This window comes from Centruroides sculpturatus, unplaced genomic scaffold (assembly GCF_000671375.1).
Source record: "Centruroides sculpturatus isolate CEXI.00-Female unplaced genomic scaffold, Cexi_2.0 scaffold1305, whole genome shotgun sequence".
Classification (NCBI taxonomy): Eukaryota; Metazoa; Arthropoda; class Arachnida; order Scorpiones; family Buthidae; genus Centruroides; species Centruroides sculpturatus.
Genome location: NW_019385518.1, coordinates 20,970 through 41,763, shown reverse-complemented (window position 1 = coordinate 41,763; position 20,794 = coordinate 20,970). Strand labels below are relative to the sequence as shown.

General features: G+C 33.0%; 2 protein-coding genes and 1 long non-coding RNA gene across 6 annotated transcripts in view; 1 reads left to right on the top strand and 2 right to left on the bottom strand.

Annotated features, from left to right (window-relative positions):
* LOC111639744 overlaps positions 1 to 16,986 on the bottom strand; it is a 51,107-nt gene extending 34,121 nt beyond the window's left edge. The window contains exons 1-4 of one of the 4 annotated variants that reach the window (XR_002759129.1): positions 16,895 to 16,984; positions 16,494 to 16,707; positions 16,327 to 16,414; positions 15,904 to 15,992 (exon numbers count right to left, since the gene is read on the bottom strand). The gene's annotated coding sequence lies outside the window, so the exon portion shown is untranslated. Of the gene's footprint in view, positions 1 to 14,039; positions 14,289 to 14,581; positions 14,694 to 15,903; positions 15,993 to 16,326; positions 16,415 to 16,493; positions 16,708 to 16,894 lie in introns of those variants that run through there. The other 3 variants (XM_023385684.1, XM_023385685.1, XM_023385686.1) reach the window with 3 other exon arrangements.
* On the top strand, positions 598 to 11,005 carry LOC111639740 (zinc finger protein 62-like). The gene is made up of 5 exons (XM_023385680.1): positions 598 to 657; positions 3,953 to 4,333; positions 4,666 to 4,881; positions 7,563 to 7,769; positions 10,688 to 11,005. The coding sequence occupies exons 1-5, from the start codon at positions 598 to 600 to the stop codon at positions 10,817 to 10,819; spliced, it is 996 nt and encodes a 331-aa protein (XP_023241448.1). The 3' UTR covers positions 10,820 to 11,005.
* A 3,131-nt stretch (positions 16,987 to 20,117) lies between the features above and the next one.
* LOC111639738 lies at positions 20,118 to 20,497 on the bottom strand. The gene is made up of 3 exons (XR_002759128.1): positions 20,432 to 20,497; positions 20,284 to 20,350; positions 20,118 to 20,212 (listed from the first exon to the last, which is right to left on the bottom strand). It is a non-coding gene; the product is annotated as an uncharacterized LOC111639738 (long non-coding RNA).
* Positions 20,498 to 20,794: the final 297 nt, after the last annotated feature.

Sequence of the window (20,794 nt, the reverse complement as noted above, 5' to 3'; positions counted from 1 at the left end):
CTCATTGCCCTATTGATTTTAATGTCGGGCATCTGTAAAACTCGTAAAGCAAATTCAATTATTTTCTCTTTAGTTTCTAGAGAAGATTCATCCCGAACCTCCTCCAAACCGGAAATGACAACATTATTTATTCGTCGTTGGTTATCCAAAAAAATCAAGTTTACGAGTAATATCATTAAACTTTTTCGTAACATTACTTTGATCACTTAAACTACAGTTTTTATCAGCCAATTTTTCTAATGTTTCTAATCTATTATCTAAGTCAGCCAAACCTTCATCAAAAATTTTTAACCATTCGGATACATAATTTAACCTAGAAATAAGTTCGTCGACCTTAGAATTCATTGAGAAATGTAAACGCAACAGAACACGTATACCCTCTTCGAGGTTAAAATCTTACCAAAATCTTCTCCTTCCAGAAGATATGCAAATTCTTCTTCCTCACGACTCTTCAAAGATTTCTTTTTACTACTAGTCTCTGCTTCCCTGAAGTTCGGTGAATACGACTTTCTTTTCGGATTAACTGCCATAATAGTAAAGACTTACCTATAAAAAAAAAAAAAAATAAACTTAATACCGAAGATACAGCACTGACAGATGCTCCCAAACAACACCAGCAACAAGGTTAAACTTATAGTAGAGGAATCACGCCCCCTGGTAAGGACTTCACAATCAAAAACTTCTTCACGTAGCACTTTAAGTCGCCCACATTTAGCCAAAATATGCCAGGCATCCACAATTTCTTTCTCAACACAAAAGTCACAAGAATCTCTCGAATAATTATTTTAAAAATTTAATGAATTACACCTAACCTATAAAAAAGAAATAAGTTAATACCGAAGATACAGCACTGACAGATGCTCCCACATTTCTATAAACTAATTAATTTTTATCTTTATTGGAATTGTGAGATACACGTTACGCTCTATATTGGCCAAAAATTTAAAAAAGTAATAAACTAAATATAATCCTTACAAAAAAAACCGATATAATTAAACAATATATATTTATATACATATTATATTCATTTAATTACTGAGATAAGGATACATCGCCAAATATACCCGCTATATAATTGCTGAGACAGGTAGAACATAGCATTGCCTGTGTGGAATTGAGTGTGTTTAAGTTTGTGTAATACAAACAAAGAGTATTTAAACCTTAATGATAAGCTGGTACATGTGTTTACCACTGTGACCTACTTTATACAATATAGAGATGAAGGACTGAATAGCAGACTTCTAAAGGCAATATAACAATAGGTGTTAGTTTCAAAGCGTTCTCACCACTGACAGATGAAAACAAGCTATTCTATTAACATCGTTCACTCCCTCCAAAATTATCATTCTATTAATTTTTAAACATTAAATGAGTCTTTAAATTCAATAGTATTAATAGATAAAATGATGCATTTTAAAAATCTAGTAATTACTCGTAGTTTTTTAAATAATTCACAATTTTGTTAATTTTTAATACAAAGTAATTTTTGATTTTGTAATGGTCAATAATAAAACAGGTATAAAAGAGTGTCTGTTTTAAATTCATTTCAATGGACATGTACTGGAGATATGTTGACGAGGTCTTTATCATATAGAGAACGGAACATGACGTCATTCAGTTCATTAACTTAATGAACAACAACCCATATGTCCTAAACATCAAATTGGACCAAAAAAGCAACACCTTCGCACACTTTCTTGACTCGGACATTCGATTAATAGATAATGGGATTACATTCAAAGTCTTTTACAAAAAGTGCTATGTACCACTGTTCATCCCCGCGAACTCAGAGGATCCTTACTCCTACAAGATCGAGGCATTTCGGGCCTTAACTAAGAGGGCGTTCACGCACCACTCTAATTATGAAGATGCCATAGCTGTGCTAAAACATATTCAGGAAACGCACACACAACATGGATATAATAAGAACTTAGTATACAATATTGCTCGCGCTTACATACAATGGGACACACACAACACTCCCGACCTCTCCGGGATTCTCGGGACAACAAACGTAGAAGAAAAATTGTAAGGTACAACCACCGCATGGAAATCTTTTCCTTCACTAAAAATAAAATAGCATACAGTACGCCAAGATCGGTTTACAACTTACTCCGCAACAGAAAGGATACGCTTGACTTAACGCACCGGGTATATGCTGTCTCTCTTTGGGATGATAGATTTAATAGTCGTTTGGTCTATGTGGGCTCAACCAAACACTCCCTTCACAAACGCCTTCAAGAGAACAAATATGACATTGATAATAATAAACATATCACCACGCTTTCAAGTGTCGCCACAGAGTCTGGAATCACAGTTGATCTACAAAATGCCAGTCTGATCAGGCTAACAGACCGTACCAATCAGCTCAGAAGCATGGAGAACCTCGAAATATATAAAGCGGGATTGAATAGCACGTGCATTAACTCTAAGGATCAGCATGGAAATTTTGTTATGAGGGAACACCCCCTCATAAGTAACTTTAATTTGTATGTATTTCATCAGCATTCAACGTTTCGCATGTTTAATTTTACACGTGCTTAAATGTCATTTATGCACCAGCGTAATGTTCTATTTTTTAATATTAAAATTGCTGTTCTAAAGTTTGAAACGCATTCATTCGGTTTTTTGTTCCATTTTGCACTTATTTGAATTCCTCATAACTGTTGCCTGAGGAAGACCCTGGTAGGATCGAAAACGTTCGCTATTTTGTAAAAACACGTATTAATGGAGTTTCAGAAGGTTTTTATGTGTTATGATTTACAAATTTAATTGTTGAAGTAATTATAATTCTGTTTCCGACGTATACTGACTTCAATGACAGTCGAACACTGGTTTAAGTGTGAATGACTGTACTGTACAATACAAGTTGCCTTGTTCATTTATAGACGATTAACAGAGTCTTTTAACACGTCATACAAGAATAATCTATTTTATACAAAAATATTCGTTGTAACGAATATTTTTGTATAATGGATTCTTCTTAATTTTACTTAATTTCTGCAGTTTTCAATATAATTTATAGAAATTATGTGTAATAGTTAGAATGTTAATTGTACAAAGTTTATATTGATGAGATTATTGGGCTAGGGTGGGGAGATAAACGGGAGTCGTGTGTATCTTTATGACGATTTTACTTGTTATTAGCGTTTATAATTATTTTTTTTTATAAAACCCATATCTTTTTCCCATTTTGTAATAGTTAAAGAAATATTAAAAAAAAAACATTTTATTACAGATGGCATCACTAAATGTTGCCAGGAAAGTTCAACAACTCGTTATTTGTTTGTTTCCATTTGGTTGGAAGTGACGAAACATTTTGCGTATCTATTTTACATATATATTAAAAGCAAAATGTTCTGTCACTGCCAGTTGAAACTAACACTTTACAAAGAAGTGCTATAAATAGAGACTCAACTNTTCATTTAATATTGTTTCCAATAAGGAAATTTGAATTGGTTTGAAAACAAGTCGGTTTTTGAACGACTTTTTGGAACGAATTAAGGTTTGACTACATTTCAAACGAGTTTCTTTTCATCTTCCTTCATTCATATTTTGTTCATATTGATACAAATATTTGATCATTTGTTTTTTTTTTTTTTTCGACTCGATTTCTTGAAAAATATTTATATTGTTGTATCTTCCATTAACACAATGAACATTATTTTATTAAACAATGCGATGTTAATAATTACATTTTAACAATAATCACAAAATTTGTCGTCTTTTTTAAACCAGAAATTGTCACAATTCAAGCGAATTGTAAGTGTCATTACTGAAATGCTATTAACTTGAAAAAAAAAACCTTTCGTATTTTTAAATTGTTTCTTCGAATAATGGAAAATAGAAAATTTTACAAAAGTCGTTAAACCTAAACAATTGCTATCGATCTAGATTTTTTTAAGCTAAAAATATAAATATACGTAATTATATTCATGTATCTGTTTATAAGGAAGTCGCTTCAAGTGACAAAAACGTCAACATTAAATGCAGAGTTTGCAAAAATGAATTTCCAAACGAAGTGCAGTTCGATGAACATCTCAAAGGGAATCCGAACTGCGAAAAGTTTACTTGTGACGTGTGTCGGAAACAATATACTTCGAACTCCCATTTGAATATTCACAAGTTAATACATTCGAATGAAAAAAAATTAAAATGCGACGAATGTGATTATTCTACCATATACACATCACATTTGAAGAGACACAAGAATAAACACTCAAAAAGAGAACTTTTTAAATGTAGCTATTGTAATTATTCAACCGTATGGAAAGACTGTTTAGACAAACATATTTTGCTAACACATTCTAAAGAACCGAATTTTACTGGAAACGTACGTATTTAATGTATTTTTTCTAAGGACATTTATATCTAGAATCGCACAAATAAATATTTGTTAAAATAACTATCCAAAATTTCCAATTAATATCATATTATTATAACAATTTACTTTCACAAGTGTTCACATTATTCTTGTGTGTTCTACATTTTCATTGTTTTTACTTTAATTTATATGCAATTATTAAAATTTCATTGATGAAACACTAATTCTTCTACTAATGTGTATATAAACAAATGCATACTAATTATATTTTTATCTGTTTTATAAACCTTTTTCATCTTATGTGAAATTAGTACAGTTTTTAAAATAATTTATCGTGTTAGCTTCCACCGAGATATCAGAATTTGGAAAAATATCGATGCAAAGTTTGCCGGAAAATTTGTGCATCTTTATTTGCTTTAAAACTTCACGAAAGACATCATACTGGAGAAAAACCATTTCAGTGTGATTATTGCTTTAAAAGATTTACGCAACGGTATCTTTTAAATCATCACAAGCGAGATATTCATTCATCAGTAGAAGAACAATCTTCGTCTCAGGTAAATAGAAGTATATTTAAATAAGAACAATATCCTAGTTTAAAATAAACAATAAGTTAAAAATATGTTATGGTTTCCTACGTATAGAGAGTGTTCTAATTGTAAATGTGTTGATTTCGTAACAGTCTTTGTGAAGTATTTTTTATTATAATACCCTCGATATGCTATGACATGAATATAGTTTTTTACAATATGCACTCGATTGGTATGGTTCACATTTATTTATTTACAAATCTTTTCACAATATTAAAGATTTAATTATTCTCCGTTCAATTATTTCTGTATGATAATTACAATTTCTTCTCTTTTGTTACACGGACATTTATCTAGGGATGTTTCGATACCACAAAATTATCGATACTTTCATTAAAGCCTGTATCGGCATCGACTATCGAAACTATAAATCTTGTTTGCTGTCGTTGTTCAGTCTGTCGCGTCACCTTCGTTGTCCTTCCTGCTGAGAAAGTACATCTGTCCCTCTTTTTGCACAGCCTTCGTTGTCCTTCCTGCTGAGAAAGTACATCTGTCCCTCTTTTTGCACAGTGGATACGTTCCAAAAAAACTGTGTAAAAACAATTCGTACAAATATACATTACCGTACATGCATTTCGTGTGAAAATGCTTGATAGGATCCACGACTTCAATGGAACGAAAAATTTATCAAGTTACAAACAGGAGCTTTATTACTCTAACGTCATTTATCATTAACGTTATTGTATGTATACAGGTATATAGTAAACACAAGATAGTATAGGAAGCAAAACCGATATACGGCATTTTCTAATATGTAGGGGAGACCGGGGCAAGATCGGCATGTTAAGCTTTACTTAAATTTTGTGTAATAAATACTGCTGTAAACTGAAAAAAAGCTTTGCATATTGTCTATTGGAATGTTACCTTACTATAGAACTGGTTAAAATCAGTTTGGAAATAAAAATAATTAAAATAATTACAACTTTACAAGAAGAGAGAAATTTCTCTCTTTTTGTAAAGTTGTAATTATTTTAACTATTTTTATTAAAGTTGCCCGTGGTATAGGGGCAACAGTAATGGGGCAAGATAGGCACGTATATAAATTTATGTTATTAACAATGTATAAGTTGGAATTCACTATTAAAACAAAGAAATACAAATCCAACACCTATTTAATATTATTACAACGAAATGCAAGTTCAAAGACATATATAAATGAATAACAAATGCAAACATGTTTTCATTTATCATCTGTTTGATTTTTATCCTTTGCTTCTAATAAGGCTTTATGTTGCCGAACTTGCCCCGCTAGTCATGATTTCGAAACATTAAGTACAACCCTGAGAACAGAATCCCAAGCCATGATAAGGCCACGTGAATAAGTTGAAGTTACATCCTTCTAACAGGAAAAGTAACTTTCGTCATCATGGAATTATAACAAAACCTGCCAATTCAATATAAATGGAAGCAAAATATTATATGGAATTGAACGAAAATGAAAATTTGCTTGATAATTCAACTACGCTTGTTGGAGAGCAATAAAAACACTACACTCAACAAGCCACCAATAAAACTCAACTGCCTAACCTATAACCAAAGTCTCCTTTTAATTTGTTTTTAAAAAAAGCGCTTGACAAACTTGCCCCGTATGCCGAAGTTGCCCCGGTCTCTTCTATATGGTACTATACCGTGCTTTAAAAAGATAAATTAACCCTTGATTTCAACAAAACAGTAACATTTTTAACAACAACACAATTAAAATTAAGTTCAATTACAAACTTTCAAAAAATAAGCTGTTTTTTTCCTTCGCGCGAGAAAACGATCGCATAAAAATAAAATTATTTTATTGTTGACCACGTTATTTCAAAATCACGTAAAAAAAGTGATAGGTTTACTGTACTCACTAGAATGAAGGCTGAGTGGGCCACAATGCAGCAATTAATATTTTTTTGCTTATTCCAGAAAATTCAATCCTGGATATCTAGATCAGAAATCAGTGCGTCAGTTAGTACTTAAGTTTATATTAGTACACAAAGAAGCCACAAATCTGCAATTCTGCTGATGGGGTCCGACGGTACTGTTATACGTGGGATAGGGGTGCATAAGACATTGTGGCCCACCAGTGGCCACACAGTTCCGTTCCAGAACACTTGGAGTTTGGTCATGGGTCCTCGCCTCGCCCGAATGGGCTGGCTACGTGGTTTTCTTAACGTCTGTAATGCCTGAATAAAAGCCTGTTCAGGCGTCTGTAATCCCTGAACAAGATGTATGCCTTTCCAATAGGCATCCACCCTAGGCAGGTTTCGTTGCCGTAACTTAACAAAACCAACAAAAAACATGAGAAATTTTTGGGATAGATTCTGGATATAGAATTTGACGTAATACATTTATTGATTTTTGGTCATAACCGGAAACAGTGTAAAATTTCATTTCATTTTCTGATTCGGCTGCAAAATCCGGTTTCGTGCAAATCTTACCTATCCGTGAAAAATGTTACGATATCCAGGGAAAAGTATCGATACAACTATCGGTATCGGCAGTATCGGGACATCCCCACAATTATCATATTCAAAAAAATTGTTACGCTATTCATTGAAATTCTATCATCGTTGTGGTAGTTCTGCTATTAATTTTCAATTAAATATAAAAAGCATCATAGAATGGTATAAAAGGAATTGCATAATGAACAATATTTTTCAATTTTTTAGCAAATTGCGGGAGAAGGTACATCAAAAACTTTTAAAATCTCGAAACAGAGTGAGATGCACTCTTCTGAAATCTCGGCAGCCAGTTCAATGCAAGAGGAACATCTTAAAAGATTGCAATGTCATCAATGTCCCTTTACTACAAACTCCGAGGAAGAATGGTTCCTACATAAACAGACACACGTTGATGAAGTCCCTTGCACATTAAAGGTATTTAATTGTATTCTGTTTAAAAGTTTTAGTAATTTGTAAATAAATATTCAGTTTAAGTTAGGAAAAGGCAACTTTTTAAATTATAGTATAGGAAAGTAAATTTGTAGTTTATAGAAAGTTAATGTCAAAATGAGTAATACGAAGAATTTAAGTAACTTTGAACGAGTGATGATCGTTAGTACAAGAAGAGCAGGTGCCAGCATCTCTGAAACGACAACTCTTTTAGGATTTTCTCGCCCAACAGTATCTTGGGTGTTTAGATAGTGGCGGTTGAGAAAGGAAACGAGCGCTAAGGACAATTCTAGTTTTAAAAAACTGGTGAATGAGACAGGTGAAGGAAGATTAGCACGCATAGTCCGCAGCAACAGAATGAAAACAATATGATAAATTACAACTGACTTTAATGCAGATGCATCACAAAGCATATCCCAACACACAACAAGACGGACTTTGCAAAGGATGAGTTTTAGCAGCAGGAGATCATCAAGAGTGCCTTTGGTATCACAGAGAAATAGGAAAAGGCGCCTGTTGTGGGTCCAAGAACGACGAAATTTGTCACTTGAGGACTGGAAAAAAGTAGCTTGGTCTAATGAATCTCATTTCCTGCTCCATCATGCAGATCGCAGGATCAGAATATGGCGCAAACCGTACGAATTCATAGACTCCTCCTGTGAAATGACAACTCTTCAGGCTAGTGGCGGTAGAATTAAAGTGTGGGGAATGTTTTCCTGGGGTACACTGGGTCTCTTGATATTTATGGGCACATCTCTGAATAGTACAGTTTACCTCAACGTCGTTGTTGATCACGTACATTCATTTATGGCTGTAATGTTCCCTGATGGAAATGGTCACATTTAGCACCTTGACAATGCACCTTGCCACCATGAGAAATGGTCACATTTAGCACCTTGACAATGCACCTTGCCACCATGATCGATCGGACTCAAATTGGTTTGAGAAACATCAGTCAGAGTTTAACCTGTTTCCATGGCCAGCTCAGTCCCCTGACCGCAATTTTATTGAGCATTTGTGGGACGAAGTCGAAAGATCACTTCAAAGTTTCGAAACGCCATCATCCAATCTGATCCAACTTAAAGCTGCCTTATGTTAAAACTTAAAGCCTGCCAAACTTAAAGCAACTTATGTTAGCATGGGCCAACATTCCTCAGCAACTTCTTGAGTCCATGCCAAGAAGAATATCTGCTGTAATCAGAGCTAAAGGTGGACCAACTCGTTATTACAGGGTGTCTGTAATTTTTGGCCACTCTGTGTACTTGTATATCCAATAAAAACTGGTGAAACCAGGTTGAAAAAGTAGAGCTCAAAAGAAACTTCTAAATAAAGGAAACTTTTGAAAGTTCGGACATAAGAATAGTAGAAGCAGATTTGACCGTAAGATTCAGGATGTGAATAAAGTTCACATTACATAGACCACAACTACAGGAAGGTTTGCAGGAAACAGTCATCATGAAAATAAATCGGAAAAAGAAACATAGTCACAGAAAAAAGCTTTGAGCTTTACTTTGTGCCTTAAAGTCATTGCGCTACATTCATTTCGTTGAACATTAGAACTTGTTTGAGAAGTATCAGCGAACGAAGTTTGAGGGACAAAGTAAAGCTTGAAGCTCTTTTCTGTAACGATGCATATTTTTTCTATTTATTATCGAGATGACCGTTTTCTCTAAAACTTCTTGTAGTTGTAGTCTGTGTGATGTGAACTTTATTCACATGTTGAGTTTTACTGTCAAATCAACCTTCACTATTTTTATTTCAGAACTTTCAAAAGTTCTCTTTCTTCAGATGTTTCTGTCGAGCTCTACATTTTCAACCTGGTTTCACCAGTTTTTAAAGAAATTTCAAGTATTTTTCAGTTATCAATAACATTATAAAAAGATTTTACAGGTTTTCGTGGTAGTCTATATTTTTTCCGGAGTCCAGAGAATAAATAAGTATGTAAACTTTCGTGCAGATCGAGTAAAGGATTTAGAAATTAATAAAAAGATAAAATCAGGGAAGGGGCGTGTGTTCGGATTTAGGCAGTAGTGTATATTTTCTTCGGTGTCTCAGAAAATAGATATAATATAAAATGTAATAAAAAGCTAAGAACAGAGAGACACAAAGATTCTGTCATGTGTATACAGTAGTAGACCAAAAAAAAAAAAATCAAAACGTGGAGATTTTCCTCGTTATGTATAGGCACATAAGAAGCACAAAAGTAAAAATGAGACATCATTTTATAAATAGTCTATTTTTAAATCATTAGGCTTGTATTAATAAATTAAACGTAATCGCAAAACGTCATGTAACGTGGTAGACAATCGACCAATAAAATGTTAATATTTAAAAACTTGGATATAATTTTATAAATACTCAATAGTTTTAAATAAAACCTTCAAAAAATGCAAAATAATAGTGGTCAGCTCTCGAAAGAGCTATTAAGAATATACAGACTCCTTCTAGATTTTCCGGTAGCTCGGTGTGACCAAAATCTCTTGTTGTAAATCTAGTGGAATAAATGCTAAATTTGTGATTGCCTAGATCCAGAACGATCCAACGAATTTATTCAGAATTTAAGACTACCGTATTCCTCACCGCGGACACTAAATATTTTAAATTTCATCCAAATCGGTTCGTTGGTCTTGGAGATATTAATAGTCAAATTTGGCACTTTAACATTAGACGTGTGGCTGAGCTCTACTATACCGATATTATAAATATTACACAATCGGATGAGAAGACATTAACAATGATATCAATCTACTGTTTACCACAAATTAGATTTGTGACTGTTGAGTTAAATTTGTGTGTGTCTAAAGTGTTGAGCTCTCATTTCAAAATTGACATTTGTTCGAAAGAAATTTATTTATTTATTTATTTTGTATAAAGATTTACTACAAAACTGTTTATTGTTACAGGAACAGGAAAAAACAGATCCAGAAGTGGTTAGAGCAGCCGAAATACTCTTCGGCATACAAAGCAAAAGATTGGAGAAGATAGATGAAGAAAAGAAATCTCCCGAAACCGATAATCCGCCAAGTTTACAATAATCTGCGAATGTTCAATATTCTATCCAGTTTTTAAAAATTTCAAGGAGAGATTTTCAAATTCTATTTATTTCATGCAAAAGTGTTATAAATAGCCTCTAAATTCGACGTTTAAGACGAATTGAACTTATTGATATTTACAATATTTTGACAAAATTAATTCCACAAAATATAAATTTCATTTTTATTGCACATTAAAATACTTTTACTTGTTTAAGAATAATTTCGTCTCGTAATTACGTTTTAATTATAAAAATTTGAATATTATCGTATTGATCATGCCTGATAAGGCATACCATGATATCCATATGTCACGGTATGAAGTTAATATACGTAAATTTATGTGAAGTTTTTATATTTTTTCCACTACGAAAACAGATACACGCATAAAAGGAAATATCGGTGATAATGTGAAATTATCTGATAAACATGGAAGATTTATTTAATTTCATTTTTCTAGAAATCGAGAACCAAGGAAAACAACTGTAAATTTTGTAATAATGCGTTCGATTAAAAATGTGGAATGAGAGTTGTTAATATCGCAACAAATTAAGTAATTTACACAATCTGTGGTAACATAAAGACAAATAAAACGAAATTTCACTTGAAGTGGACAAAAATAGATGGAGTTACAGAGAATTCACTTACACATAAACAAATTTACGCTTTTATATTAAAATAATATTAAAATTTTTTATACACCACATTCTGAGTAAATAATTTATTGTGTTTTGAAAGATTTCCTTGCTGTCTTCTTTTAGTAATGAAAACCTCAATATTGTTTTCATGACTGACATTGTGACAGGCGCTCACTCAGCAACCCAGCAGGGTTAATATTCACGCACTGCGCGAGGAGAGGCGCAAGTGTAACTAGCCAGCGAACCATTTGCAAACGACTATTTCGTTTGAAGTTACTCACACATTTTGGGAAATCTTATCTGAACCAATTGTCAATCCAATACACGCGAATTAGATCGCATCAATTGACTATCGTCCTGCTAAGAAATAAGTATCGAAAACGGTACCGAAAAATGACCTTTTTCTTTTTCCTACAGAATTGTTTGTTTGTTAAGTTATGGCAACGCAAACCTTGGGCAATCTGCATAGAATGGATGCCTTCCGGGAGTCTTTTTAAGGGAAATTGGCCCCTATTTAGATGTAGAGAAACCTGGAAAGGCAAGCGCGAGGCGCGAACCCACGACCGAACTCCTGGTGTTCAGGGTATGAAGACCGCTTGGTCACTTGGCCTGCAGAGTTACGCTTGCACGTACGTGTACAGAACATGGTTTCTTTCCCTGTTGACGACAACATCGGCAAAATTCCAGCAGTTTCTCGGGGACATCGTGGCCGTCTACACGGGCTCTGGTCGCCAGGTCCAGACGATCGTTTTGCCCATGGATCAACATCTGCCACCCGACGAGCCTTATTTCGATGTTCTCTTGCACGAGGATGATGAAGACGAACGGCATGAAGATGACGACCGCCCAGCGAGTAGTTCAGCTTGTGTATACGTGAAACCTGGATTATGTGATTTTTCAGATATCGGGCGACAACACCAACTTTGTCATCGACACCTAGATACTAGCTGAAGCACGGACCAGCGGCCTTACCTACACATATACATGAATACTCTAGGCGTCGCCAAGTAGCGAGAAGACTCATAGCACACACAGGAGGAGATGTTGTTGAAGGTGAGTGTACAATTTGTTTTCTTGGCCTTTTACATGGGCACTTTTCTTTAGTCTTTGCCGATAAGTGTCTTTAGAATATATGGCCAGTTTCCCGGGCTTCCTGTTAATTAAACACGCGATAGGCTTAGCAGAAAATGCGACTCGACTCCCTATCGCGCTTGCAGGAAATGACTTCGAAATATTTATAGGGCTATATCTCGTGAAGGGTCACGCGTAGGGTTATGGTTCCTTTGACTTTTTTGTTCGCACAAGAGAGTCTGCAATTAGGGGAGTCGCCGACCCCCATTCGGAACTTGAATCGTGCCTACCAAAGTTTATAAGTAATAATTTCACAAGCTGCAAGTACCGTATAATGGCCACCCTAGATAGTAGAGATCTAGGAAATCTATTAACAGACGACCCATCTACGAAAATAGAAAATGGAAAATCGGACTCCGAAGCCAGAGGAATTTTAACATGCGCGATGGAGGACACAAAAGTGGCACTTATCTTAACACGTAGAATGGCAAAACAAATTTTGATCCACTTAAAAGAAAGATATGAAGGAGACCTAAGGAGACAAGCGATAGAGACCAGAAACAATGTGTTCAGATTAGTAATGACAAGACATGGCAANCATGCGCGATGGACGACACAAAAGTGGCACTTATCTTAACACGTAGAATGGCAAAACAAATTTTGATCCACTTAAAAGAAAGATATGAAGGAGACCTAAGGAGACAAGCGATAGAGACCAGAAACAATGTATCCAGATTAGTAATGACAAGACATGGCAAGATTATCTATTAATTAAGAGGAGGGAAACTCCTAGAGATATAGATAATAGGATAATAGGAGCTCAAATAGAAGAAGAAGAATTCATCTCCACACCAGTGGCGTAGCTTGGGTGTCAGCCGCCGCCTTATTTAGGTATCTCAATTTAAAAGACTAAAATTCAGTTTCGTCACAGAATAAGTAGTGAAAAATTCCGTGCTCATTTCAATCGGTCCGAATCGTAGGTGCGACAAATATATGAAATGAAATAGTTAAAATTTTTACAAGATATTATTATTATTTATTGTGAAATTTTGCCGCTCCCTAAAAGTGCCGCCCCCACTGCGCTACGCTACTGCACCACACTACTTAAAGGTTTACCGCAAAACTGCAACGTAATAGCGATGCAATTAGACAACCTAAAAGACCCCAAGATCCCCGACATGAGAAAAACGGGTAAAGTTTACTTAACTAGATAGTCCCAATGACGGCGGTTTCGACAGTTCGTACTCCCGACAGATACCTCTTGGAGGGAACCGCCTGCACGCCGCCGAGTGTATAACGTCACTAGTTTTTGATATACAGTAAATTAATAACTAGTGCAAATTATTCCAATTAAACTAAAAGAAATTATCACGATCAAAAATATTCTTTAATAGGTAAAAGTATTTTAATGTTGAATAAATTTCCGATAAAGATGAAATTTATACTTTAATAAATTGTCTTCACTCACGAAAAATATTTGTAGACATTAAAAAGTTTAATTCTTAAAAAATTACAATTTAGAAGCCAATCGTAAGAATTTCGCATGAAAGTATTCCAGTTTGAAAATATCTTCTTGCAATTTTAATTAAAAACAAAGGATTAGATAACAGCCAATATTATATATTTGCAAGTTATTGTGAACTTGACCGTGTATCAGGATCAGAACATTTCTTTTCATCTTTTATCGTCTCCAATCTTTTTTCTCTAATTTCGACGAGAATTTCGGCTGTTCTCAACACTTCTGGATCTGTTTCTTCCTGTTCCTGCAACGATGAATATTCTTTAATAACTGTATGGCAATTTACTGTCTTCGATGATTTTTCATAAAAATTGTGAAAAATTCGATTATACGAACAATAAATTCTCTTTCCTCATTCAAATATGCATTTATATAAAATTTACTTTTAACGAAGATCTCTGATTTTAAGTAGTTATAAATACAGAACTAAATCAAATACTGTAACATCCGACATAATTAAAAAGTTATATTTTTCAACGTTCAACCAAATATTTTCGAGCAACATTGAATTTTAAACAAAATAAAACAAATAAATACCATTGATGAGGAATGGGCTTCATCATTATGTGTCTGTTTATGTAGAAACCAATCTTCCTTGGAGTTTGTAGTGAAGTGACATTGAAGACATTGCCATAATGGTTTTGAAGATTNTTTATTATAATTATATATATAATTTTCGCCATCTAGCGCTACGCTACGGAGAGTTTAGTCTAGTAAGTTGAGTTTATTATCGTCTGTACAGTATGTAAATTAAGTATCGTAAGTCTAATACAGTACTGTAATCTTATACATTTCTTGTGAAATAAACATTTCTTATTCAACGGCCATGAAAATTATTTAGATTAATGATGTCTCCAAAGGTCAAGTTATTTTTCTGCGAAAAATTCGTTATCAGAAATCGCGGCCGCCGTTTCGTGCGCTGTTCCGCGACGAAAACAAGCTTGAGCAACGGCGTTGTCGAACGGTGCACACTCGGTATGTAATCCTACAATTTTTTGTTTAAAGCATAGTTTATACGGATTATTCCCAAAAAAGTATACGTGTTTTGGAAATGTTGGGTGGAATTAGTCTAGAATCGGTTAATTTTATGGAAGAAAACCTTAAAAACAGCCTTAGTCCGTAAACTTCACACGTGTCGGGCTGCGATTGGCTCATGTATTTAATGATTCCTATAAGGTAAAATTCGAATAACGTGGAACGTATCTAAGCGTTATAGGGGGGTCTACTGTATATGTTACGGTCGTAAACCATAGCATAGCTATAAACTATTATTTATCATTAAAAATAAATTTGCTAGGACGAATTGACAAGTAGAAAAAATATGTTTCCTTTAGGACTATACATACAATTGAGTCCATCTTCATTTGTCCTTTCACACGCTTGGCAGAGGCAATAACAAATTTACGGCGATACCGACCTTTTATTTGAGGCTACATGTTCGCCGTCTAATGTAAATAAGTTAAAAAGTCATCTAGCGATGGCCAGTACTATTATTAAATAAATAAATACATTTAAAATATTACATTTACATTAGACGGCGAACATGTAGCCTCAAATAAAAGGTCGGTATCGCCGTAAATTTGTTATTGTCTCTGCCAAGCGTGTGAAAGAACAAATGAAGATAGATTCAATTATATGTATAGTCCTAAAGGAAATATATATTTTTTCTACTTATTATTTATCAAATGATGAAAATATGACATACTTCTTATTTATATATACTTTTATTTACCTGAGACGAAGATTGTTTTTTTTCTGTTGAATGAAAGATTCGCTTGTGTTGATTTAAATTATCTCGTCGTGTAAATCTTTTAAAGCAATAATCACACTGGAATGGCTTTTCTTTAGTATGACTTTTCTCGTGAAGTTTTAATTCAGATAGAGATGAACAAATTTTGGAGCAACGCTTGCATCGATATTTTTCCAAATTCTGATATCTCGGTGGAAGCTAACCCAAGAAATTATCTTTAAAAACTCTACTAATTTCACATAAAATGAAAAAAGGTTTATAAAACGGATAAAAATATAATTAGTATGCATTTGTTTATATAGACATTAGTACAAAAATTAATGTTCAAGCAATGAAATTTTAATAATTGCAGATAAATTAAAGTAAAAGCAATAAAAATGTCGAACACACAAGAATGATCTGAACACTTGAAAAGTAAATTGTTATAATAATATGATATTAATTGGATATTTTGGATAGTTATTTTAACAGTTATTTATTTGTGCAATTCTGGATATAAGTGTCTTTAGAAAAAAATACTTTAGGTACGTACGTTTCCAGTAAAATTCGGTTCTTTAGAATGTGTTAGCAAAATATGTTTGTCTAAATTGTCTTTCCATATAGTTGAATAACCACAATAGCTACATTTAAAAAGTTTTGTTTTTGAGTGTTTATTTTTGTGTCTTTTCAAATGTGATGTATATTTGGTAGAATAATTACATTCGTCGCATTTTAATTTCTTTTCATTCGAATGTATTAACTTGTGAATATTCAAATTGGAGATCGAATTAGATTGTTTCCGACACACGTCACAAGTCAACTTTTCGCACTTCGGATTCTCCTTCAGATGTGCATCGAACTGCACTTCGTTTGGAAATTCATTTTTGCAAACTCTGCATTTAATGTTGACGTTTTTGTCACTTGAATCAACCTGCTTATAAACATACACATCAATATAATTACACATATTTATATTTTTATTTTAGAAAATCCAAATCGTTAGAAATTGTTTAGGTTTATGAATTTTTGTGAAATTTTCTATTTCCCATTATTCGAAGAAACATAATTCAAGAATACGAAACGTTTTCTCTAGTCGTAAGAATTTCAGTAATGACACTTACCATTCGCTTGAATTGTGAGAATTTCTGGTTTGATACAACGACAAATTTTGTGATTATTGTTAAAATATTATTATTAACATTGCATTGTTTAATGAAACAATGAAAATATTAGAATTTTTGAAGAAATCGATTCTAAATAGACCAAATTATCAAGATTCGTTGAAATAACGAATGAAGAAAGACGAAAAAAAATTATTTCAGATATATTATGTTATATTTATTATATTAAGTTATGTTAAGAAGTTAAGTCGAAAGAAAACAAATTATAAAGTATTTGTATGTATAAAATATGGTAAAAAATGAAAATGAATATTGTTTGAAATGTATTGTAAAGTTAAACATTGTAATAGGTTAAATATATATCTACGTATGCATTTGTCGATCATTCTTCACTATGTCTATGATAAAATATTTCACCCCTTGAACATTTATAAACAGAAGAGCCGAAACAGAAGTTTTAAAATTATAATTTTAAACGTCGGAATCGATGATAATTATCATCTATTCCGAAGAACCTAATTCATTTAAAACTGCAAGAATAAAAATGCCTTATGGACGAACAGATTCAATTGGTTTTCTAGCAAATTGTTCATATAATCATAAATTTGATATAATAAAAAAAGGCCCACTTATCAGAACTAAATAAGTCTCAGTGAATGCAATATGTCGTAATTTTACAAAAATTATAAAAGTTTTGGTCATTCACTGATTTATTGTGACATCGTCACAATGCCGGCCGGATTGCAATTATTAATCATATTTTTTAAATTTATTTTACTTTAAAATATATGCTCTTCACCTCAAATTAGTGCTTCTATACATCACACTTTTCCTGCTAGCAACAGAGTCATGCCAGTCATCTATCTAATATTTGAATTGAAATAACATGATGTCCGATTAATACCGGAATATCGTATGCAGTTAATCGGGCCTCTTCCCCTAACTCTTTTCACATCTCTTCTGCTCTTTCATAACTCTAACACTGTTTTCGAGATTTCGAAAGGAGAGACAGACAGCCGACAGCGGGAATTTATAGTCCTTCAATGTTTTTCAAGTTCATATCCAATGAAATTTTTGTGGTTATAAACTGTTTTTTACGACTTAAGTATTACGATCTGCAATTCATTTGTTTACCGTTAATGGACTTTATCGAAGATGTATTTTTCTACTGTCACAATATTTTTTTACACGAAAGTCGGAAAGTGTTTTATTTGAGATTGGAGTTTAAGCAACTGCACGGCCATCAAGCAAGGTTTTTTGCACATGTATAAGGCCAATGTCGTAACAGAGTCTGAATTTTGAAAGGCTTCATATGGGCTAAAGTATTCGAGGTAAAAATTTGCCATATTAAATCTATGTTCCGTCTTCCGGTCAGAAACTGGTCGTGCACTACACGTCAATCGAGTGTTAATTGATTACTGTCAATGTTCATTGATCTCTATGACAAATACTTACGATTCTGATCTTTACGACGTGCATTTAAAATGCACGATGTGGTCACAAGTATCACAATATAAGTTTTGAAAACACGCACACGTATTTTAAACGTTAATTGATATTTTTGTCAGTTTTGACTTTGGACATGGACATCCTCTTTCAAATTTGCGGATTTATACTGCGTTAGACATAACGTTACAAGCATTTCAGCACATTTGTATTGTATTGTCAAGCCGTAACAGTAAAATATATACCGCGGTGCTCAGTTTCGTTTTCTTGGAAAACGAAATTGAACTCTGCGAAATTTTTCTTTTTAGTGTTCTTATGTAGACGCTGTATACAACAATTTGACAAAAAATCGTTTTCTGTTTAAGGGGTGAGGACGAAAAATTAGTTAATAATGCTAACTGCTTTATTGGGCTGTTCAAAAACAGAATAAATCGTGGATTCGGCTTGTATTGTTTGAACTTTATATTCGGGCTGACAAAAGACTCCATTTTAAAAGTTTTAAAAGAATTTTTTATGATTTGTCACATGGATCAAGTCACGTTACATCAATTCAAAATTTTTCCCCGAACGGAGTTAGATAGATTACATGCACGACACTATTGCTAACAGGAAAACTGTGAAGTTTAGGATCATCACACCACTAAAGGAATTGAGAACATTGTGAAGAAAAGTTGCAGCCAGTTGGTAACGATGTTACAATAAATAATCAGTCGTTAGAATTAGTTTGGTTTATTTGGTTAAGGTAACGGGACATGTCAGCGATGTGCTGAGGGAGATACATTCCAGGAAGACTTTTACGGGAAGCTGAATTCTATTTAGTTGTTACTAACGTGAAAAAAATATCCGAAAAACTCAAGCTCATTTGTCATGCCCGTTCGCCCGACTAACTACCAGAGTTTGGTGGTGTTATCCATTTGGCTACTGGAGGGCACTTATTTGAATTCAGGACGTACCAGTTGTTAGATGTGGAAAATTAAATTCTTATAGACTTTTCACAAAATAACACATTCGATTCCAGGCAGTGGATAACATTACTAGGAAACGACGTCAATGAAGACGAATTCGTACTTACGGAAGTGTTCCTTATTATTAACTGTATTTTAGAATATTTTCTTGTGATCTAATGTTAAGAAAATGTAATTACTAATTTGGAATTCGATTCAAACATTCCATTTGCTCATTTACAGATAGCACCGTCTAGTGGCGTTACGTATAAATCAGTGAATCGAATGTTTTACATTTTCTTAAACTTTTTGCCAATAGATGGCGCTACGTGTTAACCAGCACGGAGAAGAGATAGAATTTACAGTACTGTAGTTGATTTATAGAAATCCAATAGATCTTTCAGGGTGGAACGTTCGTCATTATCTAATTTAGTAGTATATATACGTGACTGCAGAGTTTCGTAGCAATTGGTTGAAGGCCTAGGCCTGTGTATATCAAACAAACATACAAACATTCTTTTATATATATATATAGATTAACAATATGGTAGAAAATTTATTGGACCTGGTCTTCTATACGGTAGTTTTATTCTTGCAGTTTTAAATAAATTAGGTTTTTCTTAATCGGTAATAATTGTAATACTTCTGTTTCAACTCTTCTATTTATATATGTTCAATGAGTATAACATTTTAATTATTTTTTGCCTTACTGACCTTATTTAATTTCTTATTATATATTTGTAAACATGGACATTAATCATTAACAGGACAATTATACTGGTGTTAAGTATTTATACAAGAATTGAGGAAAAAAAAACGGTTCTTAAAGAAACCAGACTTTCTTTATTAAGCTATCTGTACACATACAATGATCAACATCCATGTTTCGGGCCATCATGCCCCTCATCAGCAGGATTACAATATTTAACTATAAAATAATAAATAAATAAGAAAAATTAAATAAAATTCATTTACCGACAACATATTTACAAAACTTACGATACACAGGCATCCAATTATTGACAATAATTGGTTTTTATATTTAATTTTATTTTGCTTCATATTCCTATTTTAAAAGTAAAAAAATTATTTCATCAGAACTAAAATATTTTTATAACTACTTAATACATTTAAAAAATGTTTTTACCTTTACAATGTTCTTTCTATCAAAAATTACACAATACTGGCTCGTGTTGAACTGACCAAGATATTTATACTCATTAGTTATCTAAGATGACTGCCCAGCATTGGTGGATTATCCTGCCTAAATTATTATTTATTCTATTTTTTTCTTTCAATTTTAATATTTATGTGTTCATATAACTGCATTTTATAATTATTTTGTTCTTTTTTCTTTATTTTTACTGTATCTAATTTTATCTGACAACCATATTTATTACAATGTTCAGGTCACTGAGAATTTGCATAATTACCTCTTATTACACGTATATGCTCTTTTATTCTAATTCCTAATTTTCTCTTGGTCTCTCCCCTATATAAGTTTGATTAG

What these genes read in the sequence shown, in the direction of transcription:
- LOC111639740 (XM_023385680.1), top strand. Translation starts at nt 598, where the DNA reads ATGCTCCCAAACAACACCAGCAACAAGGTTAAACTTATAGTAGAGGAA. An exon ending in AAGAACAATCTTCGTCTCAG is followed by an intron (nt 4,882 to 7,562) that starts GTAAATAGAAGT and finishes TCAATTTTTTAG; the next exon opens with CAAATTGCGGGAGAAGGTAC. An exon ending in AAGTCCCTTGCACATTAAAG is followed by an intron (nt 7,770 to 10,687) that starts GTATTTAATTGT and finishes TTATTGTTACAG; the next exon opens with GAACAGGAAAAAACAGATCC.